We start from the raw sequence: 16,229 nt of genomic DNA, 5'->3' as shown, positions 1-16,229 counted from the left end.
AAAAAAAGCAGTTTTCTATGCATTTCAGGGGTACTGTGGGGTTTTTTGAACCCCCAATTTTTTTATTGGCTGTGCCAAAAAAAAGCAGTTTTCTATGCATTTCAGGGGTACTGTGGGGTTTTTTTAACCCCCAATTTCTTTATTGGCTGTGCCAAAAAAAAGCAGTTTTCTATGCATTTCAGGGGTACTGTGGGGTTTTTTGAACCCCCAATTTTTTTATTGGCTGTGCCGAAAAAAAGCAGTTTTCTATGCATTTCAGGGGTACTGTGGGGTTTTTTGAACCCCCAATTTTTTTATTGGCTGTGCCAAAAAAAAGCAGTTTTCTATGCATTTCAGGGGTACTGTGGGGTTTTTTGAACCCCCAATTTTTGTATTGGCTGTGCCAAAAAAAAGCAGTTTTCTATGCATTTCAGGGGTACTGTGGGGTTTTTTGAACCCCCAATTTTTTTATTGGCTGTGCCAAAAAAAAGCAGTTTTCTATGCATTTCAGGGGTACTGTGGGGTTTTTTGAACCCCCAATTTTTGTATTGGCTGTGCCAAAAAAAAGCAGTTTTCTATGCATTTCAGGGGTACTGTGGGGTTTTTTGAACCCCCAATTTGTTTGACCTTTCTAGCGATTTGACCTTTGACCTTTTGACCTTTGACCTTTTGACCTTTGACCTTTTGACCTTTGACCTTTCTAGCGTTTTGGCCAAAAAAAAGCAGTTTTCTATGCATTTCAGGGGTACTGTGGGGTTTTTTGAACCCCCAATTTTTGTATTGGCTGTGCCAAAAAAAACAGTTTTCTATGCATTTCAGGGGTACTGTGGGGTTTTTTGAACCCCCAATTTTGTTATTGGCTGTGCCAAAAAAAAGCAGTTTTCTATGCATTTCAGGGGTACTGTGGGGTTTTTTTAACCACCAATTTTTTTATTGGCTGTGCCAAAAAAAAGCAGTTTTTTATGCATTTCAGGGGTACTGTGGTTTTTTTTTAACCCCCAATTTTTTTATTGGCTATGCCAAAAAAAAGCAGTTTTCTATGCATTTCAGGGGTACTGTGGGGTTTTTTGAACCCCCAATTTTTGTATTGGCTATGCCAAAAAAAAGCAGTTTTCTATGCATTTCAGGGGTACTGTGGGGTTTTTTGAACCCCCAATTTTTTTATTGGCTGTGCCAAAAAAAGCAGTTTTCTATGCATTTCAGGGGTACTGTGGGGGTTTTTGAACCCCCAATTTTTTTGACCTTTCTAGCGATTTGACCTTTGACCTTTTGACCTTTGACCTTTCTAGCGATTTGACCTTTGACCTTTTGACCTTTGACCTTTTGACCTTTGACCTTTTGACCTTTGACCTTTCTAGCGTTTTGGCCAAAAAAAAGCAGTTTTCTATGCATTTCAGGGGTAATGTGGGGCTTTTTGAACCCCCAATTTTTTTATTGGCTGTGCCAAAAAAAAGCAGTTTTCTATGCATTTCAGGGGTACCGTGGGGTTTTTTTTACCCCCAATTTTTTTATTGGCTGTGCCAAAAAAAAAGCAGTTTTCTATGCATTTCAGGGGTACTGTGGGGTTTTTTGAACCCCCAATTTTTTTGACCTTTCTAGCGATTTGACCTTTGACCTTTTGACCTTTGACCTTTTGACCTTTGACCTTTCTAGCGATTTGACCTTTGACCTTTTGACCTTTGACCTTTTGATCTTTGACCTTTTGACCTTTGACCTTTCTAGCGTTTTGGCCAAAAAAAAGCAGTTTTCTATGCATTTCAGGGGTACTGTGGGGTTTTTTGAACCCCCAATTTGTTTATTGGCTGTGCCAAAAAAAAAAGCAGTTTTCTATGCATTTCAGAGGTACTGTGGGGTTTTTTGAACCCCCAATTTTTTTATTGGCTGTGCCAAAAAAAAGCAGTTTTCTATGCATTTCAGGGGTACTGTGGGGTTTTTTGAACCCCCAATTTTTGTATTGGCTGTGCCAAAAAAAAGCAGTTTTCTATGCATTTCAGGGGTACTGTGGGGTTTTTTGAACCCCCAATTTTTGTATTGGCTTTGCAAAAAAAAAGGAGTTTTCTATGCATTTCAGGGGTACTGTGGGGTTTTTTGAACCCCCAATTTTTTTATTGGCTGTGCCAAAAAAAAGCAGTTTTCTATGCATTTCAGGGGTACTGTGGGGTTTTTTGAACCCCCAATTTTTGTATTGGCTGTGCCAAAAAAAAGCAGTTTTCTATGCATTTCAGGGGTACTGTGGGGTTTTTTGAACCCCCAATTTTTTTGACCTTTCTAGCGATTTGACCTTTGACCTTTTGACCTTTGACCTTTTGACCTTTTGACATTTGACCTTTCTAGCGATTTGACCTTTGACCTTTTGACCTTTGACCTTTTGACCTTTTGACCTTTGACCTTTCTAGCGTTTTGGCCAAAAAAAAGCAGTTTTCTATGCATTTCAGGGGTACTGTGGGGTTTTTTGAACCCCCAATTTTTTTATTGGCTGTGCCAAAAAAAAGCAGTTTTCTATGCATTTCAGGGGTACTGTGGGGTTTTTTGAACCCCCAATTTTTTTATTGGCTGTGCCAAAAAAAAGCAGTTTTCTATGCATTTCAGGGGTACTGTGGGGTTTTTTGAACCCCCAATTTTTTTATTGGCTGTGCCAAAAAAAAAGCAGTTTTCTATGCATTTCAGGGGTACTGTGGGTTTTTTTTAACCCCCAATTTTTGTATTGGCTGTGCCAAAAAAAATCAGTTTTCTATGCATTTCAGGGGTACTGTGGGGTTTTTTGAACCCCCAATTTTTTTATTGGCTGTGCAAAAAAAAAGCAGTTTTCTATGCATTTCAGGGGTACTGTGGGGTTTTTTGAACCCCCAATTTCTTTATTGGCTGTGCCAAAAAAAAGCAGTTTTCTATGCATTTCAGGGGTACTGTGGGGTTTTTTGAACCCCCAATTTTTTTATTGGCTGTGCCAAAAAAAAGCAGTTTTCTATGCATTTCAGGGGTACTGTGGGGTTTTTTGAACCCCCAATTTTTTTATTGGCTGTGCCAAAAAAAAGCAGTTTTCTATGCATTTCAGGGGTACTGTGGGTTTTTTTTAACCCCCAATTTCTTTATTGGCTGTGCCAAAAAAAAGCAGTTTTCTATGCATTTCAGGGGTACTGTGGGGTTTTTTGAACCCCCAATTTTTTTATTGGCTGTGCCAAAAAAAAGCAGTTTTCTATGCATTTCAGGGGTACTGTGGGGTTTTTTGAACCCCCAATTTTTTTATTGGCTGTGCCAAAAAAAAGCAGTTTTCTATGCATTTCAGGGGTACTGTGGGGTTTTTTTAACCACCAATTTTTTTATTGGCTGTGCCAAAAAAAAGCAGTTTTTTATGCATTTCAGGGGTACTGTGGGTTTTTTTTAACCCCCAATTTTTTTATTGGCTGTGCCAAAAAAAAGCAGTTTTCTATGCATTTCAGGGGTACTGTGGGGTTTTTTGAACCCCCAATTTTTTTATTGGCTATGCCAAAAAAAAGCAGTTTTCTATGCATTTCAGGGGTACTGTGGGGTTTTTTGAACCCCCAATTTTTTTGACCTTTCTAGCGATTTGACCTTTGACCTTTTGACCTTTGACCTTTTGACCTTTGACCTTTCTAGCGATTTGACCTTTGACCTTTTGACCTTTGACCTTTTGATCTTTGACCTTTTGACCTTTGACCTTTCTAGCGTTTTGGCCAAAAAAAAGCAGTTTTCTATGCATTTCAGGGGTACTGTGGGGTTTTTTGAACCCCCAATTTGTTTATTGGCTGTGCCAAAAAAAAAGCAGTTTTCTATGCATTTCAGAGGTACTGTGGGGTTTTTTGAACCCCCAATTTTTTTATTGGCTGTGCCAAAAAAAAGCAGTTTTCTATGCATTTCAGGGGTACTGTGGGGTTTTTTGAACCCCCAATTTTTGTATTGGCTGTGCCAAAAAAAAGCAGTTTTCTATGCATTTCAGGGGTACTGTGGGGTTTTTTGAACCCCCAATTTTTGTATTGGCTTTGCAAAAAAAAAGGAGTTTTCTATGCATTTCAGGGGTACTGTGGGGTTTTTTGAACCCCCAATTTTTTTATTGGCTGTGCCAAAAAAAAGCAGTTTTCTATGCATTTCAGGGGTACTGTGGGGTTTTTTGAACCCCCAATTTTTTTATTGGCTGTGCCAAAAAAAAGCAGTTTTCTATGCATTTCAGGGGTACTGTGGGGTTTTTTGAACCCCCAATTTTTTTGACCTTTCTAGCGATTTGACCTTTGACCTTTTGACCTTTGACCTTTTGACCTTTTGACATTTGACCTTTCTAGCGATTTGACCTTTGACCTTTTGACCTTTGACCTTTTGACCTTTTGACCTTTGACCTTTCTAGCGTTTTGGCCAAAAAAAAGCAGTTTTCTATGCATTTCAGGGGTACTGTGGGGTTTTTTGAACCCCCAATTTTTTTATTGGCTGTGCCAAAAAAAAGCAGTTTTCTATGCATTTCAGGGGTACTGTGGGGTTTTTTGAACCCCCAATTTTTTTATTGGCTGTGCCAAAAAAAAGCAGTTTTCTATGCATTTCAGGGGTACTGTGGGGTTTTTTGAACCCCCAATTTTTTTATTGGCTGTGCCAAAAAAAAAGCAGTTTTCTATGCATTTCAGGGGTACTGTGGTTTTTTTTTAACCCCCAATTTTTGTATTGGCTGTGCCAAAAAAAATCAGTTTTCTATGCATTTCAGGGGTACTGTGGGGTTTTTTGAACCCCCAATTTTTTTATTGGCTGTGCAAAAAAAAAGCAGTTTTCTATGCATTTCAGGGGTACTGTGGGGTTTTTTGAACCCCCAATTTCTTTATTGGCTGTGCCAAAAAAAAGCAGTTTTCTATGCATTTCAGGGGTACTGTGGGGTTTTTTGAACCCCCAATTTTTTTATTGGCTGTGCCAAAAAAAAGCAGTTTTCTATGCATTTCAGGGGTACTGTGGGGTTTTTTGAACCCCCAATTTTTTTATTGGCTGTGCCAAAAAAAAGCAGTTTTCTATGCATTTCAGGGGTACTGTGGGTTTTTTTTAACCCCCAATTTCTTTATTGGCTGTGCCAAAAAAAAGCAGTTTTCTATGCATTTCAGGGGTACTGTGGGGTTTTTTGAACCCCCAATTTTTTTATTGGCTGTGCCAAAAAAAAGCAGTTTTCTATGCATTTCAGGGGTACTGTGGGGTTTTTTGAACCCCCAATTTTTTTTATTGGCTGTGCCAAAAAAAAGCAGTTTTCTATGCATTTCAGGGGTACTGTGGGGTTTTTTGAACCCCCAATTTTTGTATTGGCTGTGCCAAAAAAAAGCAGTTTTCTATGCATTTCAGGGGTACTGTGGGGTTTTTTGAACCCCCAATTTTTTTGACCTTTCTAGCGATTTGACCTTTGACCTTTTGACCTTTGACCTTTTGACCTTTGACCTTTCTAGCGATTTGACCTTTGACCTTTTGACCTTTGACCTTTTGACCTTTGACCTTTCTAGCGTTTTGGCCAAAAAAAAGCAGTTTTCTATGCATTTCAGGGGTACTGTGGGGTTTTTTGAACCCCCAATTTTTGTATTGGCTGTGCCAAAAAAAAGCAGTTTTCTATGCATTTCAGGGGTACTGTGGGGTTTTTTGAACCCCCAATTTTTTTATTGGCTGTGCCAAAAAAAAGCAGTTTTCTATGCATTTCAGGGGTACTGTGGGGTTTTTTTAACCCCCAATTTTTTTATTGGCTGTGCCAAAAAAAAGCAGTTTGCTATGCATTTCAGGGGTACTGTGGGGTTTTTTGAACCCCCAATTTTTTTGACCTTTCTAGCGATTTGACCTTTGACCTTTTGACCTTTGACCTTTTGACCTTTGACCTTTTGACCTTTGCCCTTTCTAGCGTTTTGGCCAAAAAAAAGCAGTTTTCTATGCATTTCAGGGGTACTGTGGGGTTTTTTGAACCCCCAATTTTTTTATTGGCTATGCCAAAAAAAAGCAGTTTTCTATGCATTTCAGGGGTACTGTGGGGTTTTTTGAACCCCCAATTTTTTTATTGGCTGTGCAAAAAAAAAGCAGTTTTCTATGCATTTCAGGGGTACTGTGGGGTTTTTTGAACCCCCAATTTCTTTATTGGCTGTGCCAAAAAAAAGCAGTTTTCTATGCATTTCAGGGGTACTGTGGGTTTTTTTTAACCCCCAATTTTTTTATTGGCTGTGCCAAAAAAAAGCAGTTTTCTATGCATTTCAGGGGTACTGTGGGGTTTTTTGAACCCCCAATTTTTGTATTGGCTGTGCCAAAAAAAAGCAGTTTTCTATGCATTTCAGGGGTACTGTGGGGTTTTTTGAACCCCCAATTTTTTTATTGGCTGTGCCAAAAAAAAGCAGTTTTCTATGCATTTCAGGGGTACTGTGGGGTTTTTTTAACCCCCAATTTCTTTATTGGCTGTGCCAAAAAAAAGCAGTTTTCTATGCATTTCAGGGGTACTGTGGGGTTTTTTGAACCCCCAATTTTTTTATTGGCTGTGCCGAAAAAAAGCAGTTTTCTATGCATTTCAGGGGTACTGTGGGGTTTTTTGAACCCCCAATTTTTTTATTGGCTGTGCCAAAAAAAAGCAGTTTTCTATGCATTTCAGGGGTACTGTGGGGTTTTTTGAACCCCCAATTTTTGTATTGTCTGTGCCAAAAAAAAGCAGTTTTCTATGCATTTCAGGGGTACTGTGGGGTTTTTTGAACCCCCAATTTTTTTATTGGCTGTGCCAAAAAAAAGCAGTTTTCTATGCATTTCAGGGGTACTGTGGGGTTTTTTGAACCCCCAATTTTTGTATTGGCTGTGCCAAAAAAAAGCAGTTTTCTATGCATTTCAGGGGTACTGTGGGGTTTTTTGAACCCCCAATTTTTTTTGACCTTTCTAGCGATTTGACCTTTGACCTTTTGACCTTTGACCTTTTGACCTTTGACCTTTTGACCTTTGACCTTTCTAGCGTTTTGGCCAAAAAAAAGCAGTTTTCTATGCATTTCAGGGGTACTGTGGGGTTTTTTGAACCCCCAATTTTTTTATTGGCTGTGCCAAAAAAAAACAGTTTTCTATGCATTTCAGGGGTACTGTGGGGTTTTTTGAACCCCCAATTTTGTTATTGGCTGTGCCAAAAAAAAGCAGTTTTCTATGCATTTCAGGGGTACTGTGGGGTTTTTTTAACCACCAATTTATTTATTGGCTGTGCCAAAAAAAAGCAGTTTTTTATGCATTTCAGGGGTACTGTGGGTTTTTTTTAACCCCCAATTTTTTTATTGGCTGTGCCAAAAAAAAGCAGTTTTCTATGCATTTCAGGGGTACTGTGGGGTTTTTTGAACCCCCAATTTCTTTATTGGCTGTGCCAAAAAAAAGCAGTTTTCTATGCATTTCAGGGGTACTGTGGGGTTTTTTGAACCCCCAATTTTTGTATTGGCTGTGCCAAAAAAAAAGCAGTTTTCTATGCATTTCAGGGGTACTGTGGGGTTTTTTGAACCCCCAATTTTTTTATTGGCTATGCCAAAAAAAAGCAGTTTTCTATGCATTTCAGGGGTACTGTGGGGTTTTTTGAACCCCCAATTTTTTTATTGGCTGTGCCAAAAAAAGCAGTTTTCTATGCATTTCAGGGGTACTGTGGGGGTTTTTGAACCCCCAATTTTTTTGACCTTTCTAGCGATTTGACCTTTGACCTTTTGACCTTTGACCTTTTGACCTTTGACCTTTCTAGCGATTTGACCTTTGACCTTTTGACCTTTGACCTTTTGACCTTTGACCTTTCTAGCGTTTTGGCCAAAAAAAAGCAGTTTTCTATGCATTTCAGGGGTACTGTGGGGCTTTTTGAACCCCCAATTTTTTTATTGGCTGTGCCAAAAAAAAGCAGTTTTCTATGCATTTCAGGGGTACCGTGGGGGTTTTTTTACCCCCAATTTTTTTATTGGCTGTGCCAAAAAAAAAGCAGTTTTCTATGCATTTCAGGGGTACTGTGGGGTTTTTTGAACCCCCAATTTTTTTGACCTTTCTAGCGATTTGACCTTTGACCTTTTGACCTTTGACATTTTGACCTTTGACCTTTCTAGCGATTTGACCTTTGACCTTTTGACCTTTGACCTTTTGATCTTTGACCTTTTGATCTTTGACCTTTTGACCTTTGACCTTTCTAGCGTTTTGGCCAAAAAAAAGCAGTTTTCTATGCATTTCAGGGGTACTGTGGGTTTTTTTGAACCCCCAATTTTTTTATTGGCTGTGCCAAAAAAAAGCAGTTTTCTATGCATTTCAGGGGTACTGTGGGGTTTTTTGAACCCCCAATTTTTTTATTGGCTGTGCCAAAAAAAAGCAGTTTTCTATGCATTTCAGGGGTACTGTGGGGTTTTTTTAACCCCCAATTTTTTTATTGGCTGTGCCAAAAAAAAGCAGTTTTTTATGCATTTCAGGGGTACTGTGGGTTTTTTTTAACCCCCAATTTTTTTATTGGCTGTGCCAAAAAAAAGCAGTTTTCTATGCATTTCAGGGGTACTGTGGGGTTTTTTGAACCCCCAATTTTTTTATTGGCTGTGCCAAAAAAAAGCAGTTTTCTATGCATTTCAGGGGTACTGTGGGGTTTTTTGAACCCCCAATTTTTTTGACCTTTTGATCTTTGACCTTTTGACCTTTGACCTTTCTAGCGTTTTGGCCAAAAAAAAGGAGTTTTCTATGCATTTCAGGGGTACTGTGGGGTTTTTTGAACCCCCAATTTTTGTATTGGCTGTGCCAAAAAAAAGCAGTTTTCTATGCATTTCAGGGGTACTGTGGGGTTTTTTGAACCCCCAATTTTTTTATTGGCTGTGCCAAAAAAAAGCAGTTTTCTATGCATTTCAGGGGTACTGTGGGTTTTTTTTAACCCCCAATTTTTTTATTGGCTGTGCCAAAAAAAAGCAGTTTTTTATGCATTTCAGGGGTACTGTGGGTTTTTTTTAACCCCCAATTTTTTTATTGGCTGTGCCAAAAAAAAGCAGTTTTCTATGCATTTCAGGGGTACTGTGGGGTTTTTTGAACCCCCAATTTTTTTATTGGCTGTGCCAAAAAAAAGCAGTTTTCTATGCATTTCAGGGGTACTGTGGGGTTTTTTGAACCCCCAATTTTTTTGACCTTTCTAGCGATTTGACCTTTGACCTTTTGACCTTTGACCTTTTGACCTTTGACCTTTTGACCTTTGACCTTTCTAGCGATTTGACCTTTGGACCTTTGACCTTTGACCTTTTGACCTTTGACCTTTCTAGCGTTTTGGCCACAAAAAAAAAGCAGTTTTCTATGCATTTCAGGGGTACTGTGGGGTTTTTTGAACCCCCAATTTTTTTATTGGCTGTGCCAAAAAAAAGCAGTTTTCTATGCATTTCAGGGGTACTGTGGGGTTTTTTGAACCCCCAATTTTTTTATTGGCTGTGCCAAAAAAAAGCAGTTTTCTATGCATTTCAGGGGTACTGTGGGGTTTTTTGAACCCCCAATTTTTTTATTGGCTGTGCCAAAAAAAAGCAGTTTTCTATGCATTTCAGGGGTACTGTGGGGTTTTTTGAACCCCCAATTTTTGTATTGGCTGTGCCAAAAAAAAGCAGTTTTCTATGCATTTCAGGGGTACTGTGGGGTTTTTTGAACCCCCAATTTTTGTATTGGCTGTGCCAAAAAAAAGCAGTTTTCTATGCATTTCAGGGGTACTGTGGGGTTTTTTGAACCCCCAATTTTTTTATTGGCTGTGCCAAAAAAAAAGCAGTTTTCTATGCATTTCAGAGGTACTGTGGGGTTTTTTGAACCCCCAATTTTTTTATTGGCTGTGCCAAAAAAAAGCAGTTTTCTATGCATTTCAGGGGTACTGTGGGGTTTTTTGAACCCCCAATTTTTGTATTGGCTGTGCCAAAAAAAAGCAGTTTTCTATGCATTTCAGGGGTACTGTGGGGTTTTTTGAACCCCCAATTTTTTTATTGGCTGTGCCAAAAAAAAGCAGTTTTCTATGCATTTCAGGGGTACTGTGGGTTTTTTTTAACCCCCAATTTTTTTATTGGCTGTGCCAAAAAAAAGCAGTTTTTTATGCATTTCAGGGGTACTGTGGGTTTTTTTTAACCCCCAATTTTTTTATTGGCTGTGCCAAAAAAAAGCAGTTTTCTATGCATTTCAGGGGTACTGTGGGGTTTTTTGAACCCCCAATTTTTTTATTGGCTGTGCCAAAAAAAAGCAGTTTTCTATGCATTTCAGGGGTACTGTGGGGTTTTTTGAACCCCCAATTTTTTTGACCTTTCTAGCGATTTGACCTTTGACCTTTTGACCTTTGACCTTTTGACCTTTGACCTTTTGACCTTTGACCTTTCTAGCGATTTGACCTTTGGACCTTTGACCTTTGACCTTTTGACCTTTGACCTTTCTAGCGTTTTGGCCACAAAAAAAAAGCAGTTTTCTATGCATTTCAGGGGTACTGTGGGGTTTTTTGAACCCCCAATTTTTTTATTGGCTGTGCCAAAAAAAAGCAGTTTTCTATGCATTTCAGGGGTACTGTGGGGTTTTTTGAACCCCCAATTTTTTTATTGGCTGTGCCAAAAAAAAGCAGTTTTCTATGCATTTCAGGGGTACTGTGGGGTTTTTTGAACCCCCAATTTTTTTATTGGCTGTGCCAAAAAAAAGCAGTTTTCTATGCATTTCAGGGGTACTGTGGGGTTTTTTGAACCCCCAATTTTTGTATTGGCTGTGCCAAAAAAAAGCAGTTTTCTATGCATTTCAGGGGTACTGTGGGGTTTTTTGAACCCCCAATTTTTTTGACCTTTCTAGCGATTTGACCTTTGACCTTTTGACCTTTGACCTTTTGACCTTTGACCTTTCTAGCGATTTGACTTTTGACCTTTTGACCTTTGACCTTTTGACCTTTTGACCTTTGACCTTTCTAGCGTTTTGGCCAAAAAAAAAGCAGTTTTCTATGCATTTCAGGGGTACTGTGGGGTTTTTTGAACCCCCCATTTTTTTATTGGCTGTGCCAAAAAAAAGCAGTTTTCTATGCATTTCAGGGGTACTGTGGGGTTTTTTGAACCCCCAATTTTTGTATTGGCTGTGCCAAAAAAAAGCAGTTTTCTATGCATTTCAGGGGTACTGTGGGGTTTTTTTAACCCCCAATTTTTTTATTGGCTGTGCCAAAAAAAAGCAGTTTTTTATGCATTTCAGGGGTACTGTGGGTTTTTTTTAACCCCCAATTTTTTTTATTGGCTGTGCCAAAAAAAAAGCAGTTTTCTATGCATTTCAGGGGTACTGTGGGGTTTTTTGAACCCCCAATTTTTTTATTGGCTGTGCCAAAAAAAAGCAGTTTTCTATGCATTTCAGGGGTACTGTGGGGTTTTTTGAACCCCCAATTTGTTTGACCTTTCTAGCGATTTGACCTTTGACCTTTGACCTTTTGACCTTTGACCTTTTGACCTTTGACCTTTCTAGCGATTTGACCTTTGGACCTTTGACCTTTGACCTTTTGACCTTTGACCTTTCTAGCGTTTTGGCCAAAAAAAAGCAGTTTTCTATGCATTTCAGGGGTACTGTGGGGTTTTTTGAACCCCCAATTTTTTTATTGGCTGTGCCAAAAAAAAGCAGTTTTCTATGCATTTCAGGGGTACTGTGGGGTTTTTTGAACCCCCAATTTTTTTATTGGCTGTGCCAAAAAAAAGCAGTTTTCTATGCATTTCAGGGGTACTGTGGTTTTTTTTTAACCCCCAATATTTTTTATTGGCTGTGCCAAAAAAAAGCAGTTTTCTATGCATTTCAGGGGTACTGTGGGGTTTTTTGAACCCCCAATTTTTTTGACCTTTCTAGCGATTTGACCTTTGACCTTTTGACCTTTGACCTTTTGACCTTTGACCTTTTGACCTTTGACCTTTCTAGCGATTTGACCTTTGACCTTTGACCTTTTGACCTTTTGACCTTTGACCTTTCTAGCGTTTTGGCCAAAAAAAAGCAGTTTTCTATGCATTTCAGGGGTACTGTGGGGTTTTTTGAACCCCCAATTTTTTTATTGGCTGTGCCAAAAAAAAGCAGTTTTCTATGCATTTCAGGGGTACTGTGGGGTTTTTTGAACCCCCAATTTTTTTGACCTTTCTAGCGATTTGACCTTTGACCTTTGACCTTTTGACCTTTGACCTTTCTAGCGATTTGACCTTTGACCTTTTGACCTTTGACCTTTTGACCTTTGACCTTTCTAGCGTTTTGGCCAAAAAAAAGCAGTTTTCTATGCATTTCAGGGGTACTGTGGGGTTTTTTGAACCCCCAATTTTTGTATTGGCTGTGCCAAAAAAAAGCAGTTTTCTATGCATTTCAGGGGTACTGTGGGGTTTTTTTAACCCCCAATTGTAACTGTAATGTAATGTAATGTAATGTAATGTGTGGTGCATTGTGGGTAGTGTAGTGTGGTGTGGTATTGTATGGTGTGGTGTGGTGCATTGTGGGTAGTGTAGTGTAGTGTAGTGTAGTATGGTGTGGTGCATTGTGGGTAGTGTAGTGTAGTGTGGTATGGTGTGGTGTGGTGCATTGTGGGTAGTGTAGTGTGGTGTGGTATCGTATGGTGTGGTGCATTGTGGGTAGTGTAGTGTAGTGTGGTATGGTGTGGTGTGGTGCATTGTGGGTAGTGTAGTGTGGTATGGTGTGGTGTGGTGCATTGTGGGTAGTGTAGTGTGGTGTGGTATCGTATGGTGTGGTGCATTGTGGGTAGTGTAGTGTAGTATCGTATGGTGTGGTGTGGTGCATTGTGGGTAGTGTAGTGTGGTGTGGTATCGTATGGTGTGGTGTGGTGCATTGTGGGTAGTGTAGTATCGTATGGTGTGGTGTGGTGCATTGTGGGTAGTGTAGTGTAGTATGGTGTGGTGTGGTGCATTGTGGGTAGTGTAGTGTAGTGTAGTATCATATGGTGTGGTGCATTTTGGGTAGTGTAGTGTAGTGTAGTATCGTATGGTATGGTGCATTGTGGGTAGTGTAGTGTAGTATCGTATGGTGTGGTGCATTGTGGGTAGTGTAGTGTAGTGTGGTAATAAATACCTCTGAGGTCCTCCACCACCACGTTGTCTTCTCTCTCACTGATCTGTGATGTCATCCCCAGGATGAGGTCATCGATGTCCTGAGATGACCTCACGTTGGGGCTCTGTTGAAGCACAGTGATTGACAGGTCAGTGTTGAAGCACAGTGATTGACAGGTCAGTGATTGACAGGTCAGTGTCATTAACAACCCGAACGCCCGGGGTTATTTCATCCATTAAATCAGAGCCCAGCAATTTATAGCAGCGGAGCACATTTAGCGACGTACCAGGCGCTATCCCGGATGTGGCTGAAGTAGCTAAATGTAGCCAAAACACTCCCGATGCGATCGACAACAACGGGAGGTATGATTAATTCTAACGTGACTAGTGACGGGACCGCGATGGGCGATGGTCCTTAGAATTGGACGGAATGATTTAGACCAAGAGTTATTTACGTGTTAAGATTTTCGATCTTTCGATCTTTCGATCTAAAATGTGGGGGAACATTTCCGATGACGTCATCATTGAATGTTGCCCAACAGACGCTCCCAGCCTGTGGAGCCTGAATGTTGCCCAACAGACGCTCCCAGCCTGTGGAGCCTGAATGTTGCCCAACAGACGCTCCCAGCCTGTGGAGCCTGAATGTTGCCCAACAGACGCTCCCAGCCTGTGGAGCCTGAATGTTGCCCAACAGACGCTCCCAGCCTGTGGAGCCTGAATGTTGCCCAACAGACGCTCCCAGCCTGTGGAGCCTGAATGTTGCCCAACAGACGCTCCCAGCCTGTGGAGCCTGAATGTTGCCCAACAGACGCTCCCAGCCTGTGGAGCCTGAATGTTGCCCAACAGACGCTCCCAGCCTGTGGAGCCTGAATGTTGCCCAACAGACGCTCCCAGCCTGTGGAGCCTGAATGTTGCCCAACAGACGCTCCCAGCCTGTGGAGCCTGAATGTTGCCCAACAGACGCTCCCAGCCTGTGGAGCCTGAATGTTGCCCAACAGACGCTCCCAGCCTGTGGAGCCTGAATGTTGCCCAACAGACGCTCCCAGCCTGTGAATGTTGCCCAACAGACGCTCCCAGCCTGTGAATGTTGCCCAACAGACGCTCCCAGCCTGTGAATGTTGCCCAACAGACGCTCCCAGCCTGTGGAGCAAATGATGTGATCGGTTTTGATATCAATAAATCTCCGTCCTTTTATCAATCTCCGTCCTGAGCGCTGGGCGTTACTAATTGATTGAACGGAGAACTCCATCCTTGCCGCTCGGGGTGTTAATGACGGTGCGTTGGTCCGACTCTTACAGCTTACTTAGCCTGGCGTCTATTTAGCCTAGATAGTTAGCCTAGCTAGCTAACATGACCCAACAGTACGTATCCTAGATAGTTAGCCTAGCTAGCTAACATGACCCAACAGTCAAGGCTATGATAGAATAAGGTACAGTGAGTATAAGGCGCCATTGACACGACTAACGGGAATACATTGGAGGCAGTGGTCATTGTTCCGACCGCTCATTAATCCGACCCAGAGCCATTTAATAGAAGAGTTACGATATTGAGGGGGGATAAACTTATGCAGCCTGGAGAGGGACAAGCTGGAGTTTGAAATACATTGTTTTCAACGAGGGCGGCGCAAATAAGAGCAATTGGACTGAAGCCAATATAAGTCTATGTAGGAGAGCCTCCATTGGACTGAAGCCAATTGAAGTCTATGTAGGAGAGCCTCCATTAGACTGAAGCCAATAGAAGTCTATGTAGGAGAGCCTCCATTGGACTGAAGCCAATAGAAGTCTATGTAGGAGAGCCTCCATTGGACTGAAGCCAATAGAAGTCTATGTAGGAGAGCCTCCATTGGACTGAAGCCAATAGAAGTCTATGTAGGAGAGCCGCCATTGGACTGAAGCCCCATGACGTGAACAGAGTTTTCGTAACTCTGTCTTAGGCGCGATTAATACTCCTATTTTAGAGCCGAATAAAAGTCGGTTCAGCTCTGTAGAGCCTACAATGTGACGTCATTTGAGGTTCGGGGGGGCGGGTACCGTCCTAAAGTCGGCTCTTCGGTGCTACTGAAAAATTCTGACGAGCCGAAATAATTTCGGCACTACAGCGCCGAAACAGCGGTAAAATAGGAGTATGAATCGGCCCTTACTCTATGGTTAGTGTGGTGTAGTGTGTTAGTGTGGCGTGGTGTAGTGTGGTGTAGTGTGTTAGTGTGGCGTGGTGTAGTGTGTTAGTGTGGCGTGGTGTAGTGTGGTGTAGTAGTAGTAGTAGTGTGGTGTAGTAGTAGTAGTAGTAGTAGTGTGGTGTAGTAGTAGTAGTAGTAGTAGTAGTGTGGTGTAGTAGTAGTGTGGTGGTGTAGTAGTAGTAGTAGTGTGGTGTAGTGTGGTGTAGTAGTAGTAGTGTGGTGTAGTGTGGTGTAGTGTGGTGTAGTATTAGTAGTAGTGTGGTGTAGTGTGTTAGTGTGGTGTAGTAGTAGTGTGATGTAGTGTGGTGTAGTAGTGTGGTGTAGTAGTAGTAGTATTGTGGTGTAGTAGTAGTGTGGTGGTGTAGTAGTAGTAGTAGTGTGGTGTAGTGTGGTGTAGTAGTAGTAGTAGTGTGGTGTAGTAGTAGTGTGGTGGTGTAGTAGTAGTAGTAGTAGTGTGGTGTAGTAGTAGTGTGGTGGTGTAGTAGTAGTAGTAGTGTGGTGTAGTGTGGTGTAGTAGTAGTAGTAGTGTGGTGTAGTAGTAGTGTGGTGGTGTAGTAGTAGTAGTAGTGTGGTGTAGTAGTAGTGTGGTGGTGTAGTAGTAGTAGTAGTGTGGTGTAGTGTGGTGTAGTAAGTAGTAGTAGTAGTGTGGTGTAGTGTGTTAGTGTGGCGTGGTGTAGTAGTAGTAGTAGTGTGGTGTAGTGTGGTGTAGTAGTAGTAGTAGTAGTGTGGTGTAGTGTGGTGTAGTAGTAGTAGTAGTGTGGTGTAGTAGTAGTGTGGTGGTGTAGTAGTAGTAGTAGTGTGGTGTAGTGTGGTGTAGTAGTAGTAGTAGTAGTAGTGTGGTGTAGTATTAGTAGTAGTGTGGTGTAGTGTGTTAGTGTGGTGTAGTAGTGTGGTGTAGTAGTAGTAGTAGTGTGGTGTAGTAGTAGTGTGGTGGTGTAGTAGTAGTAGTAGTGTGGTGTAGTGTGGTGTAGTAGTAGTAGTAGTGTGGTGTAGTAGTAGTGTGGTGTAGTGTGGTGTAGTAGTAGTAGTAGTGTGGTGTAGTGTGGTGTAGTAGTAGTAGTAGTGTGGTGTAGTGTGTTAGTGTGGTGTAGTAGTAG

At 41.2% G+C, this 16,229-nt stretch overlaps 1 protein-coding gene across 1 annotated transcript in view; it reads right to left on the bottom strand.

Annotated features, from left to right (window-relative positions):
- duox (dual oxidase) overlaps nt 1–16,229 on the bottom strand; it is a gene marked incomplete at its 3' end in the record, with an annotated part of 125,429 nt that overhangs the window by 85,592 nt on the left and 23,608 nt on the right. Inside the window, exon 8 of the mRNA XM_079531231.1 lies at nt 12,979–13,081. Within this exon, the coding sequence (XP_079387357.1) occupies nt 12,979–13,081 (103 nt within the window). The remainder of the gene's footprint in view (nt 1–12,978; nt 13,082–16,229) is intronic.

The sequence above is a fragment of the Electrona antarctica genome (assembly GCF_951216825.1).
Source record: "Electrona antarctica genome assembly, contig: scaffold_93, whole genome shotgun sequence".
Lineage (NCBI taxonomy): Eukaryota > Metazoa > Chordata > Actinopteri > Myctophiformes > Myctophidae > Electrona > Electrona antarctica.
The sequence above is the reverse complement of the archived record's forward strand: the minus strand, read 5'-3'. Positions and strand labels throughout refer to the sequence as shown.